The following is a 27,762-nucleotide window of genomic DNA, read 5'->3' as shown; positions in this document are numbered from 1 at the left end:
TCAGAAAGTGTCCCTGGGCGGTCACATGACCGCTCCAGTTATATGGTTAAGTATAGATTTTTTTTTTTTTAATTGAAGTAGATTCGAAGTTAGGTGTGGGAGGGGTTTAGTTTAGGGGTTAATTCTTAGTTTATCCTGGACAACCCCTTTAAATTGACATCAGTGGGAGCTGAGCTAGAGTGATAGTGGCTGACTACTATACAGTGTATGGAGCTGCTTCTGGATCCATGCACTGTATAGTACAGGGATCAAACACTCCCCCCCCCTCCCTTTCCGAACAGATCTGTTTGGCAGTCATCTGTTGGCCTCCCAATGCCAGTTATTTGTAGCCTTTTTTGGTGTATCTTTTTAAAAAATTGCTACAAAAAATGGCAGCCATGACAGCTCCTAGAGAGGTGTCACCTATTCTTTCTTGGACAAATAAATCTGCCTGTTTGATACATTCCCTGCCATACCGTTGCGACACTACTTGGCAGATTAACAAGACTCTAGCAGATATAGGTGACAACCCCTAGAGGAGCAGTAATGGCTGATATTTCCTGTTGGCACTTTGGGAAAGAAACGGTTGTTACTAAGAAACAGCTGAACAGAATTTTTCGGAAGATGGAAGAGAACGGCAGAAGAGTTTATTGGTGATTTATTGACTTGTTTTTGCAAATGCAACTTTATCGAACATTTTAATAAACAATATTGTTGCAAAGGCAAAAGTAGCAAAATCAGCTATTTCTAGGTCTGCAAAGCTTTGGGCATATTTTTTGACAAGCTGATCGATCTCCTGTATTATCTTGTAAAATTCTAGATAGGAAGAAGAACATCCCACTAAATGCCAACTATAAAATAGTTCCTACATTTATGGCTTATGTTTATCATTTATTCATCAGGACAGTATTTCTCAAAACCCAGAAATGGATTAGAAGCCTCAAATGTGGCCTAAAATCCCATTGATGCGGCTGCATTGTTTTCAAGTCCCCAGGTTTTGCTTATGCTACTACCTAATGGAATAACTGGACGTCTACAGCCGCCTTGTGGTGCGAGAGCTAAACAGCTCACAAAGGGATCCAGGCTGGTGTATAAACATATATTAATATCTCATATCCCGGCAGCTAGAGGCAGCAAAACTGCAGAACTAATATTCAAAGCGCCTCACGCCTCTTTAATGCACCAAGAGCTTCGGTGTTTTGTCTTTTTTCTGTAACGCCTTCTGCTCTCTTCTGTTACATCCACAAGAGGATGCTTGTCTATGCAATGTCATGTCTCAGCAGGTTATCTCTCCAGAAGCTAGCTTGATGGACTATTTTGTAGGATATGTATTTATTTTATATCTTATATCTTTTAATTAGATTTATATTGGACAGTCATGAGCAATGTAATACAGAATTGTCATTTTTAATTTTTTTTATTGTTATTTTTATTATTACAGATCAAGGGACAGCCCCTACAGGCAGATTTCAGGTTGGTTATGGGCAAGTGAGAGCTGTATTCTCAATAATATTATTCTTAATGATAATAATGATAATATATAACACAATTATTATTATTATTATTATTATTATTATTTATATAGTTCCAACATATTCTGCAGCACTTTACAAATCAAGTGAAATGAAATATCATGTTTGAATTGCTGACCAACCATAAAATTCCTGAAAAATAAATTTCCATTAGAGTATCAGAAATTTTAAGCGAACCTGTTAAGCGGCATTCACACTACCCGCCGCTGTTGGCCCCGAGGTTTCCGTCCTAAACCCGAGGGAAACTGGATAGGGAACGGCTTGCCGCCATCAGCATTAAAACCCATTCACTTGAATGGGTTTTTAAAGGTGTCCGCCGGTGTCCATATGCAGCCTCTACGCCTTGAAACCGTTTTTTTTTTTTTTTTATGCATGGACACAAAGTCGTACATGCAGTATTTTGTGTCCGTGCCAAAAAAACGGAGTTGTTTTCTAGTTGCTTGTATTATGCCCATATGATGCAGTGTGAGATTTGCTATTGAAGAGTATAAGAAAGCTGGTATTGTTTGTATCCCGAGAGCCACGCTGCTCATTTGCCCTACAAGATGTAGTGGTGGGTTTTAGTATTGTCTATGAGACAGTGCTGCAGTACCCACACCCGCCACTAGAGTTTGTGGGCATGTAAACACTACAGACAGCAGTACTGTCCCTATACAGTTATTCTTGGGGGTGGGGGGTCCTGGGTTTCAGAGCCTGCAATGCATATTTACCCATAACCAGTCACTCTCATTATAGTTATACAAATGTGTGTTTTGTTTATCATAGGGGATAATTCCCTAATAACCCTATTAACAATTCATTATCCTGTCAATAGCACGTGTACTATTGGAGTCCTAAAGTCTACAAGTAAACATAAAATTCTATTTGGTTGTAAAGATGGTTTATGATTTCAAAAACATGGTTGCTTGGTTCCAAAAACAGTGCCACACTTATCCACAGGTTGAATTCAGTACTGCACCTTATCCTCATTCACTTCAATGAAGTTGAGTTGCAATATGAGATGCAACCTATGGACGGATGTGGAGCTAATTAAGTAAGTTTTTTGTAATCCTTGACAATCCCTAATATGCTAATGGAAAACTGAGCATTATGGCGGCTATTACAGCTGCTTAGGGGTTGTCATCAAGGTTTCTGAGACTGCTAAGTTAAAAATTTGCCTAGCAATACAGTGCATCGGTCATGACAAAGGATAAACTACAGCAAAGTGAGGCCACCTAGAAGTGGCAGCCATATTGGTGATCACCATAATGTACAGAAGAAAACCCAATTACCTACAATTACATGTGATACGTGTCTATTTTTTGTGTAAATGATCTGTTTGTGATACTGCCACGTACTTCATCCTCTAGGCCCCTGGCAGACGACCGTGGTCGTGGTCAGTGTGCTATCCATGTATTTCCCAGATAGCATACTGACCCATTCTTTACTACACACAACCGTGAATTTCACAGTCCCGTGTGCAGGCCGACAGTCCTGGCCGCATCAAATAGAACAGGTCCTATTCCTGTCCTGTTTTATGGCCCATGCTTCCATGGCTCCTATTCATTCAATGAAAGGAGCCATGGAAGCACGGCGCATGTGCGGGCGGCACACGGAGACTTCCCCGTATTCCACCCATGTTTTTAATTCATGGCAGGCCGGTTTCAGCACGGTCGTCTGCAGCCAGCCTTACTTGACACCGCGGGCTCCAGTTACTCACATAGTTTTAATCAAATTCCATTTTGCCGCCTGAAGTTTTGCCACATTATAAGAGTGGTGTATTGCTATTTGCAAGTCATATTAGCGTCGTTTTTCGGCATTGGATTGCTTGTTTCATTTCTTTCAAGCTCATAAACTTCATTAGACAAAATGTCTAATCATAACACAGTCGCTACAATCAATGCGGCCTGCACGTCTACACTTTAATGGGTCATGGAATTGTTTGCAATACAATAGATTCTCTTGGATAAAATATGCAATGCAATGTACGCTCTAACAAAGTGTTAATTAAATGGCTCGCAAAAAAATGCTAATTTCACATCTAACGACCACAATCAATAACTTTCCTTTGTAAATAGAGAGGGCTCCAAAAATAATATATTTCATTTGGATGAAGGCAGACCTATTAAAACTTTGTGAAAATAAATTTTCTATTATGAGTTAATAGGCCATGGAAAAGCAAGAGAAAACTAGGCCAAAGCTGAATGCATAGTTCATTTGGTTCGTAGAAGGCAATGGGATATTTATTCAGATTATCCTCGTGTTCGACTAGGTGGCGAGAGACGGTATTATCTGTTGTGACAGTTTAATGTTTACTAAACAGTTACAATGTGGCAACTATATGGTGGGATTTACTCATTCTAATAATTAGAAATCGCTCACTTTAGGTTCTAATTAAAAATACAAAGTACTAAAAAGCTAAATGAACATGTTATTACTACCGCAAATAAGGGGAGATACGGGAAATAGTCATGGAAAATGTGCATATTATTAAATGGAATTAATGGTGCTATATTATTATTATTATTATTATTATTAATAATAATATTGATACTCCATTCATATTGAGTGGGGCTGATGAAGATAACTGATCCCTATACTTGGCTATACTCTGAGAAGCAGTGAGGTTACTTTACAGGTGTTCTGTTAAAATAGGGGGACCAGCTAAACCCCTTTCCCCATGATCTATGGGGGTCCCATTGTTCAAACCCCCACCAGACACTTAATGTAATTTTTTATGTGGTTTTAAATTAATAAATTCTGCATTTCAAAAAGATCCCAGCATAAACTGCCAAGAACCTCACAAACAAAAAATATTGTAATATGCTTTATTAACATAGTTTGACCCCATTCTGCAAAATCGTGCACAGGAATCCACTTGTGCCCTTTCTGTATTCTTTGCCTAGTTTCTCATTCTGACTTCTCACTGGAGTATGGGTGTACATAGATCTGCTTTAACTTACATTTGCTGCCCATTTGTCCAGGACAGTGGGTCCGGGCTACCCCAAATCATCAGCGTCCTCTGGACACCAGTAAGTTGTAGACAGTGATGACGTAGGGAACAGACAGCCCCCTGCTTCATCACCCGGCCACTTTCTTTGCTCCTGGTGTCCTGGGAGCAGGAGGTGCAATGTAGTGACATCAATTACATCACTCCTGTTGCTCCTCAAAGACTTTGGGACCAGAGAGAGGAGTGGACGGGGGAACGGGGAAAGGTGAGTATTAAGGTTTGTTTTTTCTTTGATATATACAGTGGGGGATACAAAACTGTGGAGGCAACCTAAGGGGGGGATGATACTGTGGGGGCAACCTGGGAGGTGACAGGACATGACACTGTGGGAGCAACCTGGGGTGACGACAAAATACTGTGGGGGCAATGCGGGAGGTAGGGGAACATGATACTGTAGGGGCAACCTGGGGGTGAGGACATAATACTGTGGGGGCAACCTGGGAGGTGGGGGGCATGACAGTGTGGGGGCAACCTGATGGGTGGGAGGACATGATACTGTGGGAGAAACTTGGGGGCCTATCCCAAAGATACATTAACAATTCTGGATATCCCTTTAAGCCTTCAAATAACTAAAGGAGAATTACCGCAATAACAATCATATTCATATAAAAGTAACTTACAAAATATTATTGTCATGTATTGAAAGCAATTAGCAAAAGTGTATATATCATTAGCTAAAACCCAATGAAATTCCTCTTTCCCTACAATTGTTTGAGTACTATGTAACCATGCAAATGCCATCCTAACAGACTGCGCATGTGCAGGTCATGACTGATTACATCATAAGGACCACCCACTCTGGCCAAGCTGAAAATTTAATGAGTCTATTTGGGTGCGGATCTTGAAAGAGAGGGCACATAGAAGGTGGTTTATCAAGATGTAAATAAATGTATGTTGAGAAAACCCCCTTAAGTCTTTCTGGGCATGTTATTGACTATTCTATTGAGGTTTTTAAAGTATATTTGTATCTGTTAATGGAAATAGTGGATGACAGTTATTAGGGCTATTATAGTAATTCCCGTACAGGTTTATTCTAGTTTATTCTGAAATTTCTATTGTCAATTACTACTTAAGACTCTAAGTAAACTGGATGCTTGAGAGCGGTAATGATGGTCATCATGGTTGCCATCAGGATCTACGGAAACAAATATAGCGATAAACCAACTGAATAGATATTTTGCCATTTGACATAATAGGAGTGGAAGCACCATATGGCGGCAGACAGAATGACTACGGCTCCCTAAGGAACTGCTGCTCAATAGGGTCCTTGTACATATCTTTTACATGTAATAAATATCAAAATGTAGCGTTACTAGCCTGGCATCAGAATAATTGTGTCCATGCTGACTGAAACACAATCCTTACCATTTAGTCATTGCCCCCCATGCAAAGAATTATATGATTTACGTTGTTTTTCATGTGATGATTTATTAGATTTTTATCTCCTAGCATCTTGGCATCCTGAATGTCATTTATTCTTTCAGGGTATAATATGGCTGCTGAACTACAGATAGATACACGCAAATGAAATATTACAAAATAATAACTTACCACTGGACCAGATCTTCCTGTAAGACCCATTGGACCTGGAGGACCTCTCATGGCAATCTTAAAAAAAAAATGCCTCCGTTACTTGAAATAGAGTTTGTATGATATAAGAAACAAGTAGAAAATTATTTTTAGGCCGGAGCCACACATGGCGCAAACTCTGTGGAAAAAAACGTGGCATTTTACAGTCACTGTGTACTGGATGGGATTGTAGTGAATCTCATCCCTATACAGTGGTAAAATACGCAGAGTGGGCACACTGCGATTTCCAAAACTGGCGCGGTTTTGGAAATCACAGCATGTGAATTATACCTACGGAAATGTCGACGTTTTCCCTATAGGTATAATGAAAGCAGAAAGTCCACAGAGGAAACCTCTGTAAACTTTCTGTGAAAAGCGCTACAAGAAAAATGGCAATGCGTTGCTGCCACGTTTTTTCCTGCAGCACTTTTCTGCCACAGGACACTACGTGGGGCCAGTTTTTGAGGGTGGACATGTTATTTTCAGTCTGCTGTGGTGGAAGTTAGCTGATAGCCTAGCAACCCACCCTTAGCAGTGAGGTCCGGATCACATCAGCATTTGGGTTTCCGTTCGGGGAGTTCACTTGGGGACCCCCCCAAATGGAAACCTATATGTATTAAAAAGCGGTTGCATGGGAAACCCACAGACCCCATAGACTATAATGGGGCGAGAAAAGTCCTGCAAGCAGCACTTTGTGTGGACACAGAGCGGAAAATGCACGGACCACATTATCATCTATGGGGTCCACGGGTTTCCTGAAGGTAACCGCTTTTTAATGCGTATAGGTTTATGATGTGAACCAGGCCTGAGTTGTAGTTAGCTAGGGTTGAGTCCAGATATTTGAGAGAGGCTCTGCTCCTAGTATCAGTTCAGACAGGAACCTCAGACATGTTGCCCCACAGCACCGGGCACCAGCAGCTTGCAGAATAAGATTAGGTTCACGTGGCAGAATTCCACCTCCAATTCATTTCATTAGAAGGAAGACACTTTATTTTCTTCCAACTAAAAAAATCAGCTAGTAGAAAAAAATAAATGCCTTGCTCAATCTTCTGGAAGACTTGGCCATAGCAGCCATAGATTTTCCCAGTAGAATTTGCACGGCAGGCCCCACCACAAAATCCGCCTTGTGAAGCTATTCTTAAATACGTTGCTACGTTAATCTCCATTGGAAAGAAACTGGTATCTAGGGCATAAAAAGGTTCATAATGTGACTAGTCAGACTGGTCTATTACTTACACGAGCCTGTTGGAGAATGGCCTGAGCTTGAGCTTCTTGAGCAGATATAGGTGGTCCTTTCTCTCCATCTCCAGTATACCGGAACTGGGAAACAAGATACAGATAAAGTCAGTAACACATACATGTTACTGCATGGTTGCATCTGTATTTACTGTTTATATTTAAGCAGACCGTACATCTTATGATATGTCAACATTGATTAAATTACATGAATTTTACGTATATATACATATACTATGCGATCAAAAGTATCCAGACACCCCCCAAAACATATGTTTTTCATATTAGGTGCATTGTGCTGCCACCTACTGCCAGGTACTCCATATCAGCGACCTCAGTAGACATTACACATAGTGAGAGAGCAGAATGGGGCGCACCGCGGAACTCACGGACTTCGAACGTGGTCAGGTGATTGGGTGCCACACATCACGCAGGTCAATGCCAAACGACTCCTCACTTGGTGTAAGGAGCGTAAACATTGGACGATTGAACAGTGGAAAAACGTTGTGTGGAGTGACGAATCACGGTACACAATGTGGCAATCCGATGGCAGGGTGTGGGTATGACGAATGCCCGTTGAACGTCATCTGCCAGCGTGTATAGTGCCAACAGTAAAATTCGGAGGCGGTGGTGTTATGGTGTGGTCGTGTTTTTCATGGAGGGGGCTTGCACCTCTTGTTGTTTTGTGTGGCACTATCACAGCACAGGCCTACATTGATGTTTTAAACACTTTCTCGCTTCCCACTGTTGAAGAGCAATTCGGGGATGGCTATTGCATCTTTCAACACGATGGAGCACCTGTTCATACTGCACGGCCTGTGGTGGAGTGGTTACACGACAATAACATCTCTGTAATGGACTGGCCTGCACAGAGTCCTGACTTGAATCCTATAGAACACCTTTGGGATATTTTGGAACTCCGTGCCAGGCCTCACCGACCTACATCGATACCTCTCCTCAGTGCAGCACTCCGTGAAGAATGGGCTGCCATTCCCCAAGAAACCTTCCAGCACCTGATTGAACGTATGCCTGTGAGAGTGGAAGCTGTCATCAAGGCTAAGGGTGGGCCAACACCATATTGAATTCCAGCATTACCAATGGAGGGCGCCACCAACTTGTAAGTCATTTTCAGCCAGGTGTCCAGATACTTTTGATCACATAGTGTATACGGTGCCAAAATCTGTAACATTCACGTTTAATCCATCCTTTATTGATTTTGATCAGTGCTGTATGATCTAGTGACATATTACTTCTTGACCCAAATTCCACACAGGCCTTTTCATTTGAAACAATGGAAATCCACAATAATAAAAATGCAGGTAAATGTGTAAATTTTCTATGAAATTCATGTTGGATTTTTGTGATTCAAAAAAACACCATGTGAACATATCCTTAAAAATGTTGTCAGTGAATGCTTTTCCAGCCTGCAGCTATCTCTCCCAATTGCCCCATACATAAAAGCTTGCATTTATAATGAATGGGTAGAGGGGATGGCAGATTAACTCTGAGAATGAAAGGATCGTCCATGCTAAAATCCAACTAGTGATTGTTTTCTGCCCTGAAATTGGCAGCTTCGTCCAACATTAATTTAATGTGTTTTACTGACTTTACTGAAACAGCTGAAATAGCGGAAACCGTGTGTAGAGAGGTTTGTACATTTCATAGATTCAATAAAACAATAGGTTGTTCTTATTTCTGAACTTGGGGGATTTGTATAAAAACATCTTCAATAAAGAGAGAGACTGAGATTAGATCTTGTCCACAACAGCGCCATTGCCGTCCATTGGCCGCGTCTAGTTTTGCATATCAGCCACATCAAATGAATGTCTGCAGTGGAAAGTAGAGGAACTATGGCTGGAAAAAAGTCACCACCTTTAGGACATTCTACTGAAATTTATTATAAGAGGCAAAATGGTTGATGTTGTGATACAATGCTTTTCTGCTATATACTATGCTAGCAGGGTGAGACTATGGAACTCACTACGTCAAGATGGGGGATGACTAGTACCTTCATGCTCAAGAGGGAACTGGGTTGCCTATCTCACAAGTAATAATATCACAGGTTAGCCTTCTCATAGAAACTAGAGTTTTACGGATAGGTTGAATAGTCCATGGACTTAGTACAAGTACTATATTTAGAGCTTTTGGTCAGATTGGGTAATTGGAATCTGCCTCATGTTGGCCTTCCTCTCGATCAGTTTGGTAGATTTATAGGTTGGACTTGATGGGCTTTTGTCTTTATTGAACCTCATCAACCATGTTATTATATTACTATAAACTATGAACAGACTCTGGAAACTGATTATGTAAACTTACAGGTAACATTAGCATAGTACCAGGAGGACCAGGTAAACCATCAGCACCAGGAAGTCCAGGACGTCCAGGTGGACCCTAAGGAGAAAGAACATATTAAGTCCCACAGTAGGAAGTAACCTGTATTCTGAGTATAATGTATTATTGACATCCTACATTAAGATTTATTCTACTAATTAAATCCTCTTCAAAATTATAATAATTGTACAAGAGGGAAATGTTTATGGCACTTACTCTCTCACCAGCGTCTCCAGGTGGGCCAGATGGACCTTGCAAGCCAGGAGGACCAGTAAGACCCTAGAAAGAAAAGATATATCACTGTTATGCCATTTAGCTATGTGTAGGTCAAAAGCCTTTCCCACATGATACAAAAGCCATGGAAGATATAACAATTATTCATGGAAATATGATAACTAAAAGTATTCTGACAGTATTAAGAAAATTTAAAGAGTATTCCAGGGTTTAGATATTGATGATCTATTCTTAGACTAGATCATCAATATGACATTGGGTGGGTGCAACGCCTGGTGCAACTACTGATTAGCTTATAACAGGCTGTGGAAGTAACTTCTCCATACACCGTATAGTGGCCATGCTGGGTTACTACAGCTAAACTAGCATTCACTTGAGTATGAGGTAAGCTGCGTTAAACATGAACTGTTATTACATCGTATATGGAGCTCTTTGCTTCTAGTTTCATACAATAAGCTAGCGCTATCTGAAATTGATGACCTATAAGCAATAATGTATAAGGATAGTTAATAGAATTTGGCACCCAGGTACATTCAGAGAGCCCAGAATAGAACAGAGGCTCTCTATGGCATAAATACATTGTGTTCCTTCAGCTCTTTCTTCAAGAGCTAGCTATAAACAACACTTGTGTTTCGATAGAAATAATTGGATACATACTGCTGGTCCTTCCAGTCCTGGGGGTCCTTCAATCAGCATTCCCTGAAAAAGAAAAGTACATTGCAATTATAAGTAGAAAGCAAGAATCCATCAATACCATATTATTCAAGCAGTTGTATTTTCAGCATGTGGTCAAAATTACTTGAAGCACAAAATCAGGAATGAAGAAACATTAGAGAGTCAGTCAAAATGATTGAGTATCTGAATGACCTGTGCGACTACAAGCAAGGTTATCTTTTTCGTTGGCCCATTCACTGCGAAATAATTGGTATTCACTCTGGGTGTCTAAAGAGTCCTGAAGAGCCAGACATCATATTAAATTTGTTATTATACAATACAGCTCATTTAAACTATTCCTGTTGTCAAGATTCACAGCTTATGAATCACAGGCATTGAGACTAATATGTTATCACTGGTTTACTCCGTTAGGATTTGTGTGAGTGTAATATAAAACAGATGATGCGGTGGAGAGTCTGGGGATTAAAATATTAGATAATTTATTGCTTCACAGTGTTTATCCATGGGAGGTGCTACATGTAGACCCTAACATAGACAATTCTATATCACTAAATCTATGAGACTCACAAATCAAATTTAGTAAGTATTTTTACCCATATTTATGCATGAAACATTAAAAGGATTTCTGACTTTTAGAAACTACTTCTCCCTTGGTTTACGTTTCTTGTTCTGTCTCTGAAGGGATCATGTTTCACATGCTGGGCTGTAGATTGTGCAGTAAGTAACAGCACAGCATACCTGTGTCTGCTGGTAGAGTTGTGTTGTGTGTGAGACAGTGAGTAATTACAGTACTACCTTACACTTCTATAAGAGGGGTAATCCGGTGTTAGGATTGGGTCCCGCAGGCTTCCTGTCCACCGCATAGCGCCACCTGCAGGCAATCCAAACCCCGCCCTCGGCGTTCTGCAGTGAGGTGTCTGGAGTCTAAGACATTTTGGGTCCGCTCAGAGGCTAAGTCCTATTTTGGCCATACTGAGAATGATCGGTGACGTCATGCCACCGCCCCTCCCCTGTTGGGCAGGGACTAGCCTTTAAATAGTGTGAGCCGACACCCACCCGGTGCTCACACTTTGACTAGAAATACTTTGAGACAGGAGGTTAGGGCCAGGTTCCAGTCAATGGCAGGAGCTGTCTAGGGACCAAGTTAGAATTCCTTGGCTCTGCCAGTGGGAATCAGTAAGCCTATTCCTTGTCTAACTGCTGTGTAGCTCCTAGCAGGTTAAGGAGTTTTTTGTGTGACTGACCAGTGAAGTTAACCAGTGAAGTTAACCCCTGGCAGTCTTGCTTTTGCAGCAGAGTGAAGCATATGCTAGGGTCTGGTTCCTCTGCTGTAATTAGCAGGTGCTTCTTGCAAGGCTTCATTTGACTTCACTCAACTGCTATACATAGGCACGCTCTCCCAGTGAAGCTAACTGGAGAGAGTCTGTTGCAGCCTGTTCAAATTTGTGCCGCACAACATCACTGCCAGTGCAGTTTAACTGGTGATTCATATTCAGACATACGGCTGCCCATCTGGGCTTGTGGACCTCGCTGCAGTGCTCTGAAGGTTAGCGGTTCTGGTTTTGTTCATTATTATTTTTATATATACACATAGAACCGTAACAGCCGGCAGTTGCAAATTGAGAAAATGACAAGGAAAGGGTACAGTAATGGGAACTATAGCTCTGTAAATACTAATCCCACCCATTGTAAACCCTAGCATCGTTAAAACAAAGGTTCAGCACATAACTAAGCAAGATGTAATTTGCTAAGGAAATCCTTTTAAAAAGAGTATAGTACAACAAATAATCCTCAGAGATAATGATGGGTATTACTGTATGTTGTGCAAACCCTCAGCTTATTAAAAGTTTTCTACGGATATCCTAAGATATATAGTCTTGAAAATACATTTTCTAGATAAAAAATAATTGAAAGCAGACATGACAAAGACTGTCTATGTATTGTCATTACCGTCTGTCTCTCAGTAAAGGTCATTTGCACTATATAGGCAGTTCCCGCAGTTGCTATGGGCCTAAGAGATGGCCGCAGTTCAGGTTATCTGACCTCTCTTTTTAGTGGATCTGTGCACAGTGTTTGGGAGAATGGTCCAAGAGTCATATCACATGTCTCAAAAAAGTGATGGAGATGACATAAAGGTTAAACAAAAATCCTATTAAGGCAGCACAAGCGTCATATGAACCTATTCCTGGTCTACCACATATCGGCTCCTCCTAACGTCTGTGCACTCTCCTATCATCTCCTTTTCCCAAAATGTGTATCTGAAAAGCCAACATCAGTGACTTATAAGTTACTTACGGGTTCGATAACAGCTGGCTCTCCTTTCTGACCCTTCTCCCCATATCCACCATAATTATTCACCTGCAAAACCATTAAATGTGATTGTAACATACGATGATTAGAAAGGATTGCGAGGAAAGAATTAATACATCCTATAAAACACTTATGGTTTATAGCAAACGTAACCTTTAAAAATGAAATATATTTATGCAGTTTTTCACCGCTTCTTTATATAAAATAACAGACTGATGAAAAGCGATGCTTTTAGTAGATCATGTAACAGGAAATAACTGCGGTATATTTTATTACATTTATTCTTTTTGTAAGTGAACTTATGTCTTCGATTCCATATGCACCGGGATAAAGTGGAATCCATCATGTGTATGATACAACAGCAAAGACCCCTCTCTTGCTACAACAAATGCAAAGCATCCAACCCATGGCTGTCAATTTAGCTATAATATAGTGAATAATCGACACAGGAAGAGACATAATACTCAGTATAGAACATTTGTAGTGTATCAGACCTCACTGTTTCAAGGCTAAGTCTATAAGAATTGAGTACTTACTTTCCATTGTTAAAACCAATGACTCGTAACCTGTGATTTCCGAACTGGATTGTGATTCATATAAAGTTTGTCATTGAAAAAGTTGCAGGTTTTTTTTGTTAATAATCTTAAATCTATTTGCCCACAACTAAAAATAGTCTGACTATACAATCCATAACCATGTCCTAGACCCGAAAGTCAAGGATTTTTACAGTAACATGAGACTGGTGTAGTAATGTGTACTATTAACAAATGCTGCAGCTAAAGGTAAGTATTATATTTGTAAAATGTATAGGGCTTCTAGTTTATATTATGTCCGCTCACATGTAACACATTGAACAGACAGTAGTGGACATGGAGTTTTTTGTCCATTTCAATTTTTTAAACAAAGGCTTGGAAACTTCCCTAGCAGATCTCCATTGCTCTAGTACTGCTGTTTCCCAGGCTCCTGCTGGTTTCTGTGTCCGACTACTTACTGGCTGCAGCAGACACGGCTGAGGTCATATTGTCATGTCAAAATGACATCAGTGCAGACCAATGGGGGATCAAGGAAGTAGTAGTAGGGGATCAGGAACATTAGTCTTCTTCACTTCCTAATATTAGACCTTTCTAAACATTTTCATCCAAAAATCTCAAGACACTGAATAACCCCTTTAACTTTGAAGTCATTTCCTATTGGTTATTTGCATACATTTTTGTGCATACTAAAAGCATCGTTTTTAATCTGACTCAGTCTCTGCCATTTTCTGTTGAGTATATATCATACTATGATGGAGTATATAGATCAATGATTTCTATCGGCCGTCTATAGTTTTTGTTGTGCATTGGTGGCTTCTGCCATTACTATTTGGGTCTGTTCACACGGCAGAAATGGAAGAAGAATTTGATGTGGATTTCTGCCCCAAAATTTCTCTCCACATTCTGCATCTCCATCATTCCACCACAGCTTTCACTCAAAGGGCGGCAGAGTCAGCTGCAGAATCCGCAGTAAGATGCTCATTGTTTAGTGTTCCGCTTTGGAACTCTGCTTCCCATTTAATACAATGGGTGACAAATTTAGGGCAAAATCTGGGGGCTGATTTTAAGGTGACCAGTGGCAAGTTCTGCCATGTGAATATACCCGTTATATTATAAAAACAGCATGAGCAATATTCATATAGTAATAATTCTTTTAATAATCCACAGTCTTTGTTGCTTCCCACCATCCACTTAAGTAATATTTTAATTAAAATAATGTAATTATTCAGGGATTGTAATCCTTTGATTCATAGTAACTTATCAACCGTTCCAGCTCAATGATATGTTCATTCTAAAGGGGTTGTCCAGGATTAGAAAATATGTCTTCATTCTTCCAGGAAGAGCTCCACATCCTCTTCTCGGGAAGTGACACCATATCGATTGATCACATGGCCATGCTGCGTCTTAGTCTCATTCAAATGAACAGAACTGAGCATGTGACCAATGGATGTGATATTACTTCCTGAGACAAGGAAGTGGCGCTATTTCTAGAAGAAAGTCGCCAAGTTTTCTAATTCCAGAGAACCTCTTTAATTTTACTTTTAAACTGATAACTTACGGTGGTCTCTGAGATATCCGTCTCGGCCGGTACCCCAGGTCCAAATTCATCTCTTGTTGGGTTTGTTGCTTTCTCTTCATAGTCTGTGTACTCATATAAATCATCTTTTCCTAAATCTCCTCCCACCACAGGCTCAGACAGTGTAGGCTCTACAGCTTTCACCCCATAGTCTGTTTCCTCTAACAGTTTTTTGTCATAATCCTCGCCAGTTATGTACTCTTCCAGAAAAGGATCCTCCACAAATGTCTCCTCCACCAGTGTCTCCTCCTCAGGAATTTTCTATCAATGTTGGTGTGACAAGTGGGAGGAACACACAGTTCAAGGTTAGTGAAAGCGTTAGATGCATTGATGCAACTTTAGATCAACCTAAAGCTTAAATTCATCAATATCTTTTAATGTGATTTGAGGAGCATGTGCCGATCATGTTCTCCCCATCAATTAAAAGATGACAATGTATACATGATTTATAGTAAAGCAGCAGTACTAGTATACAGTACTCAGAAGGGTGAAAGGAGACGTATAGATTGAACAAGCCAATCAAGAATCTTACAATAGTCAGTATACTTATGGGTAATTCTTTGAATTGAGTCATTCACATAGTATTGCTGCTTTGAAAGCAATGCTTATAATGCTTATATCCCTAATAAGCCAGTGTCTGCATATAATTCATGGCATAGCAATTCTTGTCATTAAATATTATTAAATAAAAGCTGTTATAGCATCTGCAAATAGCTGATTCCACAAATGTTCAACTCAATATGTTCTGTAAATGTGCATTCCACTTCTATCTCTTGCTTGAAAGTCAACATATGTCATCTATAACATCCAGAAGATTTAACATATCATTTAAAGGGAACCTGTTATGTTGACAATGCAGTTTAATCTGCTAGTAGCATGTTATAGAGCAGGAGGAGCCGAGCAGATTGATGTATATTTTTGTTGGAAAGGTTTCAGTATAATTTTTTATTTATTCATTTATATCTCTGTTCCTTCTAAGATTAGTAGTCAAGTGGGTGGTTCTATACAGAGATTAACAGCATTTCCTGAAGATTCATGCCCCCTTGCTGGCTAGTCACCACTTTCTGCCAAGATGGTAGAGGCTTTGTAACCAATGAGCACTTCAATCCAATATGATGGAAACACTTATAGGTTACCATCAGGAGCTGGGGAGTGAGTGGTGAGTATAATTCTCAGTACCCACTCCTTGTAGGACTCCTCACTTCGTCTGTACATCAGCGTCGCTCTGACATAGGTGCCACAACTAGAGAAGGAGCGGGGATTCCTATGACTGTTGAGTGCTAATAATTACACCCAAGTCACATACTGTATGGGTTCAGGGCAATGCCATACATGTGCAATATGGAGACATTATACTATGTGAGAGCTGGGAACATTATACTCTGCTGGAGCACTTAAAGGACAATATACTGTGAGGGAGACCATTATACTGCGTGTGGGGCACTAAGTCAATAACTAAATAGGACCACTGACATGGCTACTGAGGCCTGGTTCACATTTACGTTCAGTATTCCATTTGGCTTAGGACCCCCCGAATGGAATACTGAATGCATTGACAAGTGGTGAGCTTATGAAAGCACACAGACCCTATAGACTATAATGGGGTATGTGTGTTTTCCGTGCAGGGTCTGCACAAGTCATGCAGAAAGGAAAGTACTTCATGAACTACTTTCCTCTCCACATGACTCATGCGGACACCGCACGAAAAACACACGGACCCCATTATAGTCTATGGGGTCCGTGTGGTTTCATTGCTCACCGTTTTTTAATGTGTTCGGTATTCCGTTCGGGGGGATACCAAATGCAGATATGAATCGGGCCTAAGCCCAGAATGAGCAGAGATACAAATGAATGAACTTGAACATTTTGTAACAAAGCTATCCAACAATCTGCTCAGCTCCTCCTTCTGTAACACATGCTGCCTGTACACTGCGCTGCATTATAAACTTGACAGGTTCCCTTTAAATATTAATCTAGTATAAAATGTACAATTGACAGTAGAAATTCTTTGGATTTAATATGTAGTTCATGAAAACGTACTGTATACGGTGCAAAAGAAGAATGCAGATTTAAAGCACACTCTAAACTAATAACATTTTATGATTTTAGACAAGTCAATTCATTTCAAGAATATAATTTTCAGAATTATTAAATCATCTGCTAAAAAATCAATTGGATAGATATTTATTCCAGTGTCTGTGTGCTGGATAGAAACAAAGCACAGACAATATAAGCAAAGAATAAGCGACAGGTAGACATCCCTTAGCTGGCGACTGCTTGTGAACGGTGGCTTGGAATTTGCAGTTCACAAGTAGAGAGCGAGCCAGTGAATACATTAAAGGGATTTTCCATATATATGAACTGTTAAACTATACTTAAGAAAAGGTCATCAATTGAAGATCAGTGGGGGTCTAACACCTGAGCCCCCTGTGGGTTGACTGTATGAAGCAGCAGTGGCATTCCGTAAGACTCACTGCATAAGCCACATGATATCACATGTATCAGTCACATCTCAGTCCCATTCAAATGAATGGTGGTAAGTTGTGATACTAAGCACTGCCAATATAAAATGTACGCCACTATGTTTGGTTACTGGTGGCCATAGAAGGCTACGGTATCAATAAAGAGCTAATGTGCTCATACTCCGATGATCTTCAACTAGTGACTTATTCTAAAGGATAGGTTATCAGTTCATAAGCAAAGAAAACTGCTTTAAAAGGCATGTTAGACACCTTAGGTTCCAGTTTGCAATGGAATGATATTCATCATTGCTACTCTACGATCAGGAGAATGGGAACAGAAAGTCCCCCGAAACCCTCCTTGTGAGTGCTAGGCTACTTGCATGGCCGCCAATTCCATTCAATCCTATGGGGCTGTTGGATCTGTAATCTCCCACGTTCATACGACAGGAGATCTGTGTCTTTAACGGCACAACCCTTTTACTTTGCTAACGTTGTAGTGGGATTCCATCGTAAACTAAGTTCTAGATGATGAGCTTCATTTATAATTTCAGCCAATTTCACTAAATTTCGGTATCCAAAATTTTCAAAACTGACAGCAAGGAATCCCAATAGATTACAAGAGTCAAAATCCAAGATCTAGCAATGTAATATATTGATTGGTTGTTCCGCTGTGAATATTGGTCCAAACCCAAATTCTAGAAGCGACGGTTGGATTACAGACAAGATTTTCCTTTGCTTCAGAATGTGACGATGGCAGTAGAATTTGCGAATGATCAGACATAGTATTGAGCTCACAGACCTGTAGACAAATAACTTTCTGCCTACATTATGTTGATATATTTTTACCTCATTGGGTCCAGTTGTAAGAGCAGGAGTATCCGTCTGGTAACCATAGTCTACTTCTCCATATTGTTCTGGCAGATAGTCAACCACATTAGCCTGAGAGAGAAAAACAAATTCTGTTAACCCAATCATGATATCGTGCTAGGTATCGGTTCAAAAGTAGGAGTATAGATATAGGTTATGGTATTAGCCAGAGGTTCTGTCCGCTTCTAGTGAGGTTAGGGCATTTTATATCTCATGATCACAGATCTTCGGGGCTGACCCTACTGAAGATCTTGATGTCTTTGCTACCTTTACCCCTATTCTTTTTCTTGTTGATGCCTGGTAATCGGTCTTGCCCTTCTTCTTCTTAGCTGCAAATGAGTTTTTGGGCGTGACCTTTTGGGGTTTGTTCTTTGATTTAGGGGGAACTGGCTTCTTCTTCGATTTGGAACTGGCTTTCTTCTTCTGCAAAAATGTGGTGAAAGACCGGATGGAGACAATGAATGAAAGAATGAAGAAGGGGAAGTAAGGAGGAGTTCGAAGGGCAGGGTATTTTTGATGGCTTATTTTCTAATTCAATGCTTTCGTGAGTATAACTAAGTCATGTTGTCCACTGGTGACCTGGCACAATGACTTACGGACTGCTTTTAAAATGACCAATATCATCCATGACCTGTTCTTATAAATCTCACTCGAGCCGATAAGAATATAAGCCACCAAAAATGTAGTTCTACAACACAAGGATAATTCAATACATTGATAATAAATCTTTGTAAGAAGGATTCGCCTGGTTAGCTCTGAGGCTATATTTGTGATGCCTGCCATTAACTTCACCCAACTTCCAGAGCAAGGAGACCACAAGTCAGCTGGAGAAAAGGGACTGAGGTGACGCTTGAGAAGACGATGAGACAATAGTGACACACAACGTGCACATGACATATAGTTACTGTACCTCAGTCTGAGCTACATATTCTTCAACAACTGTGGGCGCCTCTGTAACAAAATCAGGCTCCTTGTAATCTGCTCCCCCATACTCATAGTCATATTCGATTAGTTCTTCAGGTGCATACTATATTGCAAAAGGAAGATTATTTTTAGGCATGATCTTGTTAGTTTGAAGCAAATTATAAGCATTGTTACTGGTAACCTTGGTGTACAATGTCATTGTTCATTCCACATTGGCTTATAATGCAGAATACATCGCAACACATCAACATGGCTTATCTGAGCCATGGATCCTTGTAGAGCAAATTTTTACAGAGAACCCATAAACTCAGGTTTTTTTTTGTTTGCTTAAAAATAGTCGATTATTAAAGTGGAACTAAACGTGTGATCTAATAGATTTACATGTAAAGGTGATTTATTGACTTGGGACTGTGCCCTACGTGCTTGACGATTGTCCATGGTGCTATACATCATAGCTAATTTACAAGCAAATACTGAATTTCCCCATAGTGGGGCTATTAAAGGATTATCTTATCTTATCTTAAATAGGGTGCAGTCCTGAGTAAATAGTTAAGGCACCATTACCTGTAGCCCGTTCCATATCATATGTCTATGAACAAGTCTAATCATGGTATTCATACACCAAGTAAAGATATTGGATTTCAAACATCTATGTCACTTTTAATTTACAATTTTAATAACTGTAATAATTAACTGCAATAATATACAAAAATGTTACCCAGGTCTAGTTCCACTTTAAGATTTTTTTGCATTGGCATTGGCAGAGCAGGGCAATATTTATAATTAAAGGGATTCCATCATTAAAACCCTTTTTTTTTAAAAACTAAGTACACATTGAAATACCCTTAAGAAAGGCTATTCTTCTCTTACCTTTCTCTTTCTGATCTGCACCGCCATTCCTGAGAAATTACTTATTTCTTCCATAGGTGTTTCCCAGTGCCGGCTCAACACTCTCCAGTCATGTTTCTGTCTTCTTCGCCGGACTGCCTCTTTGCGGAGTCACCGGCCACATCTTTATTCAAAAGTTCCAAATGCCCATGTTCGTTGGCCATTTTCCCGTGGTCAAATGGGAGTCCGTGTAAGAGTCCACAGGAAAATGGCCGACGGACATGCGCTGTCGGCGCTTTTGATGAAGATGCGGCTGATGACCCAGTGAAGAGGCAGTCTGGAGAAGATGGAGGCATCGCTAGAGAGTTTTCGGGGATGCCCCCTGGGCTGTTCGAGTAAAGGGTAACACACCCTGCTGTCTGAAAACTCATTTATGTATGGAAGAAACAAGAAATTTCTCAGGAACGGCAGCGCAGATCAGAAAAAGAAAGATAAGAGAAAAATAGCCTTTCTTAAGACTATTCCAACGTGTACTTAGTTAAGAAGGGGATTCTAATGATAGAATCCCTTTAAAGGGTTGTCTCACAACAAGTATTAAAGGGAATGTGAAAATAAAATTTTTAGAAAATAAACATTTCAAATGGTATAAAATAGTAAAAGAAATGATTAAATAAATAATAAAGTTCTCCCGCCACTCCTGTTCCAGTGCTTACCGGATTCACTCCAGTCTCTGGATAATGAGTTCCAGAGATGACGTATCATATTGGAAGCAGTGGGGGATCGGTAAAGTAAATGCTACTTCTATTATTATTTTATACCTTTGTAATCTGTTTTTTTTTTTTTTTTCATACATTTTTGGTAGCTTGACAACCCCCCATAATCTCAGCGCTATGTTTGCAGATAAGCACAATGAAGCACTATAGAATGCAATGCTGGAACGCAGTATGGAGTAGACAGCAGAGATTCTATAGACGTCACCTGTTAATATGTATGCAGCTTCAATCTTGCAAATGACAAGAAGAGAATACGTTACAGATATAAAATCAAATGGTTCACTTCCATTATCAGTCAATAGGAAATTTTCTTCATCAAATTCAACCAAAATAACCAGAATGCTAGAAATAATGGACCACTTGATTTCTATCATAGAATCTCAAAATAAAATTGTTATGGCAAGGAAATTGTAAGAAAAGTAGAACAGCTAAGACATATTATAATTTCTTTTACCATGAAGCCTTTTGGACAATACATTCTTTGGACAAGGTACGCTTCACGTGTTCACAGACATGTTCAGTTCAGTTGCCAACTGTGTCAAATTTCCTGAACTTTTCCAAGCTTTTGAAGGCTAGCTCCCATTAAAATACCTATCCACCTTCACTTGGATTTAGGTTGGAACGACTTTATTCTGGACAAGGAATTGCTGAGAATGTCATGACTCCTGATTTACACTGGAATGATTTACAAAAGGCGCTTTCACAGGACAGGAGTTGTTATAAATTGGTGATATCTCTTTTACCATGACCAGTCTACAAATGTATGTTTGTACGGTCTGATGTTAACTGGTCCCATGGACATCCATTCAGATTTTCTGATGTGGGTTATAATTCCAGGACACTTCTAAACCCTTATCAAGTGAGCACATTTCTTTCTTATTTTTTATGCAATAATTATATACTGTATGTAGCAAATTGATGGTGCAGGAGGTTTTAGACAGGGGCGTAACTTGAGAGGGTGCAGTCACACTGGGGCCCAGGAGCCTTATGGGGTCCATAAGTACTGGCATCAGTATTGATGATCGCAGCTTCCATCTGGCCCATAAGCCAAGGAGACCCACCGATTATCCTAACCCTACTAAGGCTTAGCTCCTGTAACCATCACTGTCAGTAATTCACTGTGGGGATGACGTAGGGAGCCCCAGACAAAAGATTGTTCCAGGGCCCAAAAGAATGTAGTTACGCTACTGGTTCTAGATATTGGGGTATTAAGCTCTGTCCACATTTGCATTGGAGACTCCATAGCACACTCCACCATAAATGTCAGAAAGCAGCATGACATATGGAGTAATTTTTCTGGTAACTCAATGGACTCAATAATAGACATCTGATGGATGGAGTTCCCTCTGAGCATTAGACACAAAGAGTAATTGGATCTGGGAACCCTAAGTTACTCCTCTGTTTTCATTATATGATATCCAGAGGCTACCAAAACAACTAGTACTAGATAGGGGGCATAGAACCCCGGTATTTCTTCTAGGATTCTAGGTGCCCCAGGTCTGCTATGTAAGATCCTCCTTTGGGAGTGTAAAACCATTGAGGGATTTTGGAAGGAAGTTCTTTTTTTTTTTTTTTTTTTTTTTCATTGGATTTCAGGTTTACTCTATGCTCAGTCTTAAGGAGATGAAAACTAGGGCAGTCTTTGTGTGTATCTTGAGAATTCATTACATTTCACAGACTCTGGCCCACTCTTCCAACAATCTCAGGATACAAGGGGTGTATATGAAGATAAAGGTGGAGACTTAATTCAGATCTATATGGATAGATTCCCAAAGCATACCCTCAACCAACCAGTGTCAAACCTTTTTGGAGTAGCTTTTGCCCTGAGTTCATTCCTCTTCAGAGAAGCGCTTGATACAAATTCTTAGAATAGGATGTCATTCACATTGCATGTGTATGTTCTGATGCCAGCACCAGTCTGCCTGCTGACCGCAGAGGGCCATGGAGACTCCCATATATTTATACACTGCCATCTATAAATTATTCATGGTTTATATGCTCTGTGACAACTTCTATGGGGATTTCTTGTAGCTATACACATGTCACATACTTGATTTATATTGTAATCTCCAAATACAGCATCTGTCCCTGGAGAGCGGGGGTGGTTGTGTAATGGGATAGGTTTTGTCTTTTGTGTTTTCCATCTATGTTTATGTTGCCAAAAAATTAATAAAAGTTATCGAAATAGATTTACGAAAAAAAGAAGAGTCCGCCAGATGCATTATAAGCCAGTAGAGTTTGTTGGGCGCGCCATCCATTTAATTGTTCTGCTGCAATGATGGAGCAGAAAGTCATTGACAAATGCAGATGTGAACAGAGCTTAATAGGGAGAAGAGTAAAAGGAAAGTAACTATTATGTTATTATGTAATTTTTGGTAATAGCCCCCATCATTCACTTTGTCATCTTATTCTTAAATAGGTCTCACATTGACATTTTAGAACATTACGTTGATTTTTAGGTTCCTTTCCTTTATGCCATTCCTTTATAATGTGGGATTTAATGTGTGGCTGGATTGACAGCTTTTAATATTAATTTTTATGGTTACTGTGAAAAGAAACAGACTGATATCAAACTGTAACTTAATTAAATGTGCGACAATTAAATGACTACATGACTAAAAGGAGCCTAATAATGGTACAGCTCAGTACATTCTCTACAAGTAATGTAGAACATATGGCCGAACAAAGGTAGCCCTGACCCCGGGACAGATAAAATCCCAACCGGCGTTCTCTGTCTTGTCTATGGCCGTACCATAATGAGTCAGAACAGACATGAACAAAATATTGATTCTCATAATAAATCGGGGGCTACTAAAAATCTGGCCAGTGTAAACAGCAGCTTACTGACTGATATGAAGCACATATCATAGTTTTCTGTTTTTATACCGTCTGCACTTTTCCAGACTAAAATCCAGAATAAAATATAAACCACATGTACAGGCAGTTCAGAAAATGGCAGAACATTGAGATTTATATTATTTTCTCCATAAATTGGCCAACAATCTTACTATCCCCCCCCCCCCCCATTGACTATAGGTTTGGGACCCTTTTCCCCAGTCTAGTAGGCAGTGAACGGGTTAAAACCATTAAAAACCCACAAATTACAGCAGTATAGAGACATTGTCTGGAAAACGCATTAGAGGTGAATTTCTTTTAAATATATATTTTCCCCGAATGCCTCAGAATATTTCCACGATGATCTCAGCGTTCCTATTTTCCACAAGCAGCAGCGTTATCATGTTACACAGTAGCTCGAAGGGATGTTTGTATCAATGGATTGTACGTTTCAGAAGCCGGGTCTCCGGAGAGATCTCTCCCGTGGTAAGAACACATGGTTCTCATTTCGGTGGCAAAAAGCTGAAACAAAGACAGTATGGACCCTGTGGGTCAAGTCATAGGATTGTGATTCCTTCACTTATTGCTCTCACCATTCCTCCAGAATTGCTAAGGAAATCGTGGCTGACAAGGCGACCATGAAATATCATAGTCATAGATCAGTGTCTCAATCCTGATCGAGAACCTGAGATTAACTAATGACTATTGGATTTTGTGGTTCTTTACTATTATAACCTGTTCTCAACTAAGTAGAATAAAATATATTTAATTTGGCCAAAAATTGGTAGAAGCATTTGTATTCACACAGGTAAGTCTATGCAGGATCCTTATACATAGGGTTAGATTTATGTATACTATTACTAGAGCACTTTATATACTGATGGAGGCATGGCCACTTTTTCAGACACATTTGCATGCATGGTAAAAGTGATGCAAGGGTGTCATAAATTCAGCATGAATTGTCTTTTTATGCCCTCCAGACAGGCATATACATATGCACTGATAAATCTGTCCCAACCAATACTACCACCAATAGTTGCATAGTTAGGGCTGTATTGATATGCATATGGAAATAAATGCAGAACCATCCATGTTTAATGAACCCTGTACATTTTAGAAAGATGTGCATATATCAGGCCTGGTTCACATCTGTACTGGGTATTCCATTTGGGGAGTCCACTTAGGAGTGGATTAAAAAGTGGTGAGCATTAAAGCACACGGACCCCATAAACTATAATGGGGTCCATGTTTTCTGCGTGGTGTCTGCACAAATCATGCAGAGAGGAAATTAGTGCTTGAAGAACTTTCCTCTCTGCATGATTCGTGCGGACGCCGTGCGGAAAACACACGGACCCCATTATAGTCTATGGGGTTTGTGTGCTTTCATTGCTCACCGCTTGTCAATGCATTCTGTATTATGTTCAGGGGGTCTCCAAGCGGACTCCCCGAATGGAATACCGAACATAGATGTGACCCAGGCCTAAACACAGATTATCCATCCATTTTTAATTAACCCTAGACATGCGTAAATTATTAAACCAGATATAATAAAAGATTAAAAGATAAAAAGAAACAAAGTTAATATTGTCCTGTGAACTGTACATAAAATGTGCAAATGTACTGTAGTTGGCTTTCCAGTTTTTGTGGTTTTTTTCCATAACGATCTATGGAATATAAAACACCATAAAAATGCCAAGATCAGGACATGTACAATTAATATGCAACAGATAGATAGATAGATAGATAGATAGATAGATAGATAGATAGGAGATAGATAGATTATTAAAAGTAACAATAATGAACAACAGAAAGCAGCAGGGTCCCTAAAAGGTTTTACCGCACCACGAAGATTGAAATTTACTATTTCCTATTCATTTTACTGATTTCTAAAATTCAATTATTTTTTTTTGGACAATTTTGAAAAATAAATAAATGAGATGAAACTGTAAGTAATGGAATATATGATTAATAGCAAACAAAGATAACAATACATAATATTAAAGCCTATAGAAACAAAATCCTTCTTCTTATTACTTATTTGTAAAGCAGCTTTTAGGCTGAAGCCCCATGTTGCGGAGACGCAGCTTTTTTTATTATTGCAGATTTTGCTGCGGTTTATGGAGCTAAAGCCCAAAATGGCTACAAAAGGAATGGGAAATATATAAGAAGCTCTTATACGTCTCCCTTCTCACAATCTACTCTGGGCTTTGGCTCAAAAAAAACACAGCAAAATCTGCAACAAAAAAAGCTTTGTTTACGCAAAGTGGGGCCTCGACTTTATTAGACAAAAAGGCCTCCTTTTTTCAAGAAACAGCACCACTCATGTCGATAGGCTGTGTCTGGTATTACAACTTAGCCTGATTGACTTAAATGATGGTGCAATATCAGATACAACCCATGGGCAATACTGTTGCCATTCATGTAGAAAAGCAATGCCACTCAAAAGTACTAGGCCTCATGTAACAAAACTGGTGGCCTTGCAAAGCTGGAGTCCTGGGTTCAAATCCTGCCAAGGACAACATCTGCAAGGAGTTTGTATGTTCTCGCCGTGTTGATGTGGATTTCCTCCCATACTCCAAAGACATACTGATAAGGGAAAATGTACATTGTGAGCCCTATATGGGGATCACAATCTACATTTTTTTTTAAATTAAAAATTGGATTGTATTTGGCTGTTACTTGTAACAAGGTTGCCATTCCCTAGATACAAAGCATCAACCACGGGAATGGAAAACCTAGTGCAGCTCATGGCAACACTATATTTAATTCCTCATTTGCAGAATGACATGTACAATCTGCTTTCCTTTGTACTAGTTTTTACATGACCGCCATAATAATGCACTGAGAATAACAACATAAAAGCCGCTGCTGTATTTTGATCTTAAATAAGAAGCATTGAAATGCAGGCCTTTTAACTTGTGTAACTTCTATGGAAATGATTGCTTAGAGTGTGAATGGGCTGCATACCAATGTGCAATATCCCAGTGCAAAGCATCTTAAACGCCTACCTCGTCCACTTGTGGATCCTGAGCTTGGGGCATATTGGGTGCTGGGGTGTCACAGTCCGTCATGTAATGTTCACAGTAGTCATACGCAGCTTTGGGGTCATCGACTATCAGTAGCTGCTGGATGTCGCCCTGGGGAAATAAAATAATAGGATAAAACGTTACCAAAATAAAATATTTCTAGGCAGTGATATATGAAATCCTATAATTTTACTTCTATTAACTCAGATACTTGTATTCAGTTTCTGAATTGAATATTAAAAAGACACATATGAATACTTACAAGACATGTATAACATAATAGGCGGCGAGGGAATGCTAAACGCAAACCTTCTGCAGCACATAAAATCCATCAGAAAGATAGAAATGCAAAAATGCTTTAAAAACAACTTCATTAGTTTGCTTGCTTCTAAAAATCTAAATTTATGGCTAGAGCTATGCTAACCTCCCCCCCCTCCCCCGCCGGATTACCAGTAATTAGCATAGGCAAGCAAAATGGCGCCATCTAGTGGTACTATTATTGTCATATGCTTTTACATCACATTCTACAGACCAGCAACTGACCCCACTAGGACTCACAGACTCCATTTAAGGATTCAATATAATAACTTTATTGGAAACCGCTGAAAATGTAACAGGTTCTAGGAGTATGGGGAAAACTGTGTAAAACCTATAAAAACATATTAAGGTGCTGTAATAAAACAGTAATAATGACTGATTCACCAAGCTGTCCAAATTTTGCTAACATTGAACACTCTTGAATGCGTTGAGATTAATGAGGAAAAAAATGAGGTCTATGGTGGTTACAGGAAAGCTCCAGTACCTGGAATCAATCAATAGGGAATCCCAATATGTTTAGAAAATAGCATTGACTATAAGAAATGGTCGCTTCATGTTGCATCAGGTTTTTCTCAACAGCGGCAAGACCACAGCTAAACAAGCATGGCAAGGTGAGGCTGTACACCCCATCCTCCAATGCATAAAACCTCCCCCTACTATGGCTGATGGGGAATCAGGTCTCTGAGCTCCAATTGGTTAGAGACCCATAAGACATGGCCTGGTTCACATCAGCGCATGGGTTTCCATTTGGGGAGTCCACTTGGG

General features: G+C 39.8%; 1 protein-coding gene across 6 annotated transcripts in view; it reads right to left on the bottom strand.

Moving 5' to 3' along the window:
• The window catches only part of COL11A1 (collagen type XI alpha 1 chain), a 161,157-nt gene that overhangs the window by 88,634 nt on the left and 44,761 nt on the right, over positions 1–27,762 (bottom strand). The window contains exons 5-15 of one of the 6 annotated variants that reach the window (XM_075286279.1): positions 26,662–26,790; positions 19,204–19,320; positions 18,567–18,716; positions 18,273–18,365; positions 14,947–15,225; positions 12,841–12,903; positions 10,528–10,569; positions 9,853–9,915; positions 9,622–9,696; positions 7,306–7,389; positions 6,052–6,108 (exon numbers count right to left, since the gene is read on the bottom strand). In XM_075286279.1, the coding sequence (XP_075142380.1) occupies positions 6,052–6,108; positions 7,306–7,389; positions 9,622–9,696; positions 9,853–9,915; positions 10,528–10,569; positions 12,841–12,903; positions 14,947–15,225; positions 18,273–18,365; positions 18,567–18,716; positions 19,204–19,320; positions 26,662–26,790 (1,152 nt within the window). The remainder of the gene's footprint in view (positions 1–6,051; positions 6,109–7,305; positions 7,390–9,621; positions 9,697–9,852; positions 9,916–10,527; positions 10,570–12,840; positions 12,904–14,946; positions 15,226–18,272; positions 18,366–18,566; positions 18,717–19,203; positions 19,321–26,661; positions 26,791–27,762) is intronic. The other 5 variants (XM_075286274.1, XM_075286273.1, XM_075286277.1 and 2 more) reach the window with 5 other exon arrangements.

This window comes from Leptodactylus fuscus, chromosome 9, assembly GCF_031893055.1.
Source record: "Leptodactylus fuscus isolate aLepFus1 chromosome 9, aLepFus1.hap2, whole genome shotgun sequence".
Classification (NCBI taxonomy): domain Eukaryota; kingdom Metazoa; phylum Chordata; class Amphibia; order Anura; family Leptodactylidae; genus Leptodactylus; species Leptodactylus fuscus.
This window is presented reverse-complemented; position numbering and strand designations above follow the sequence as displayed.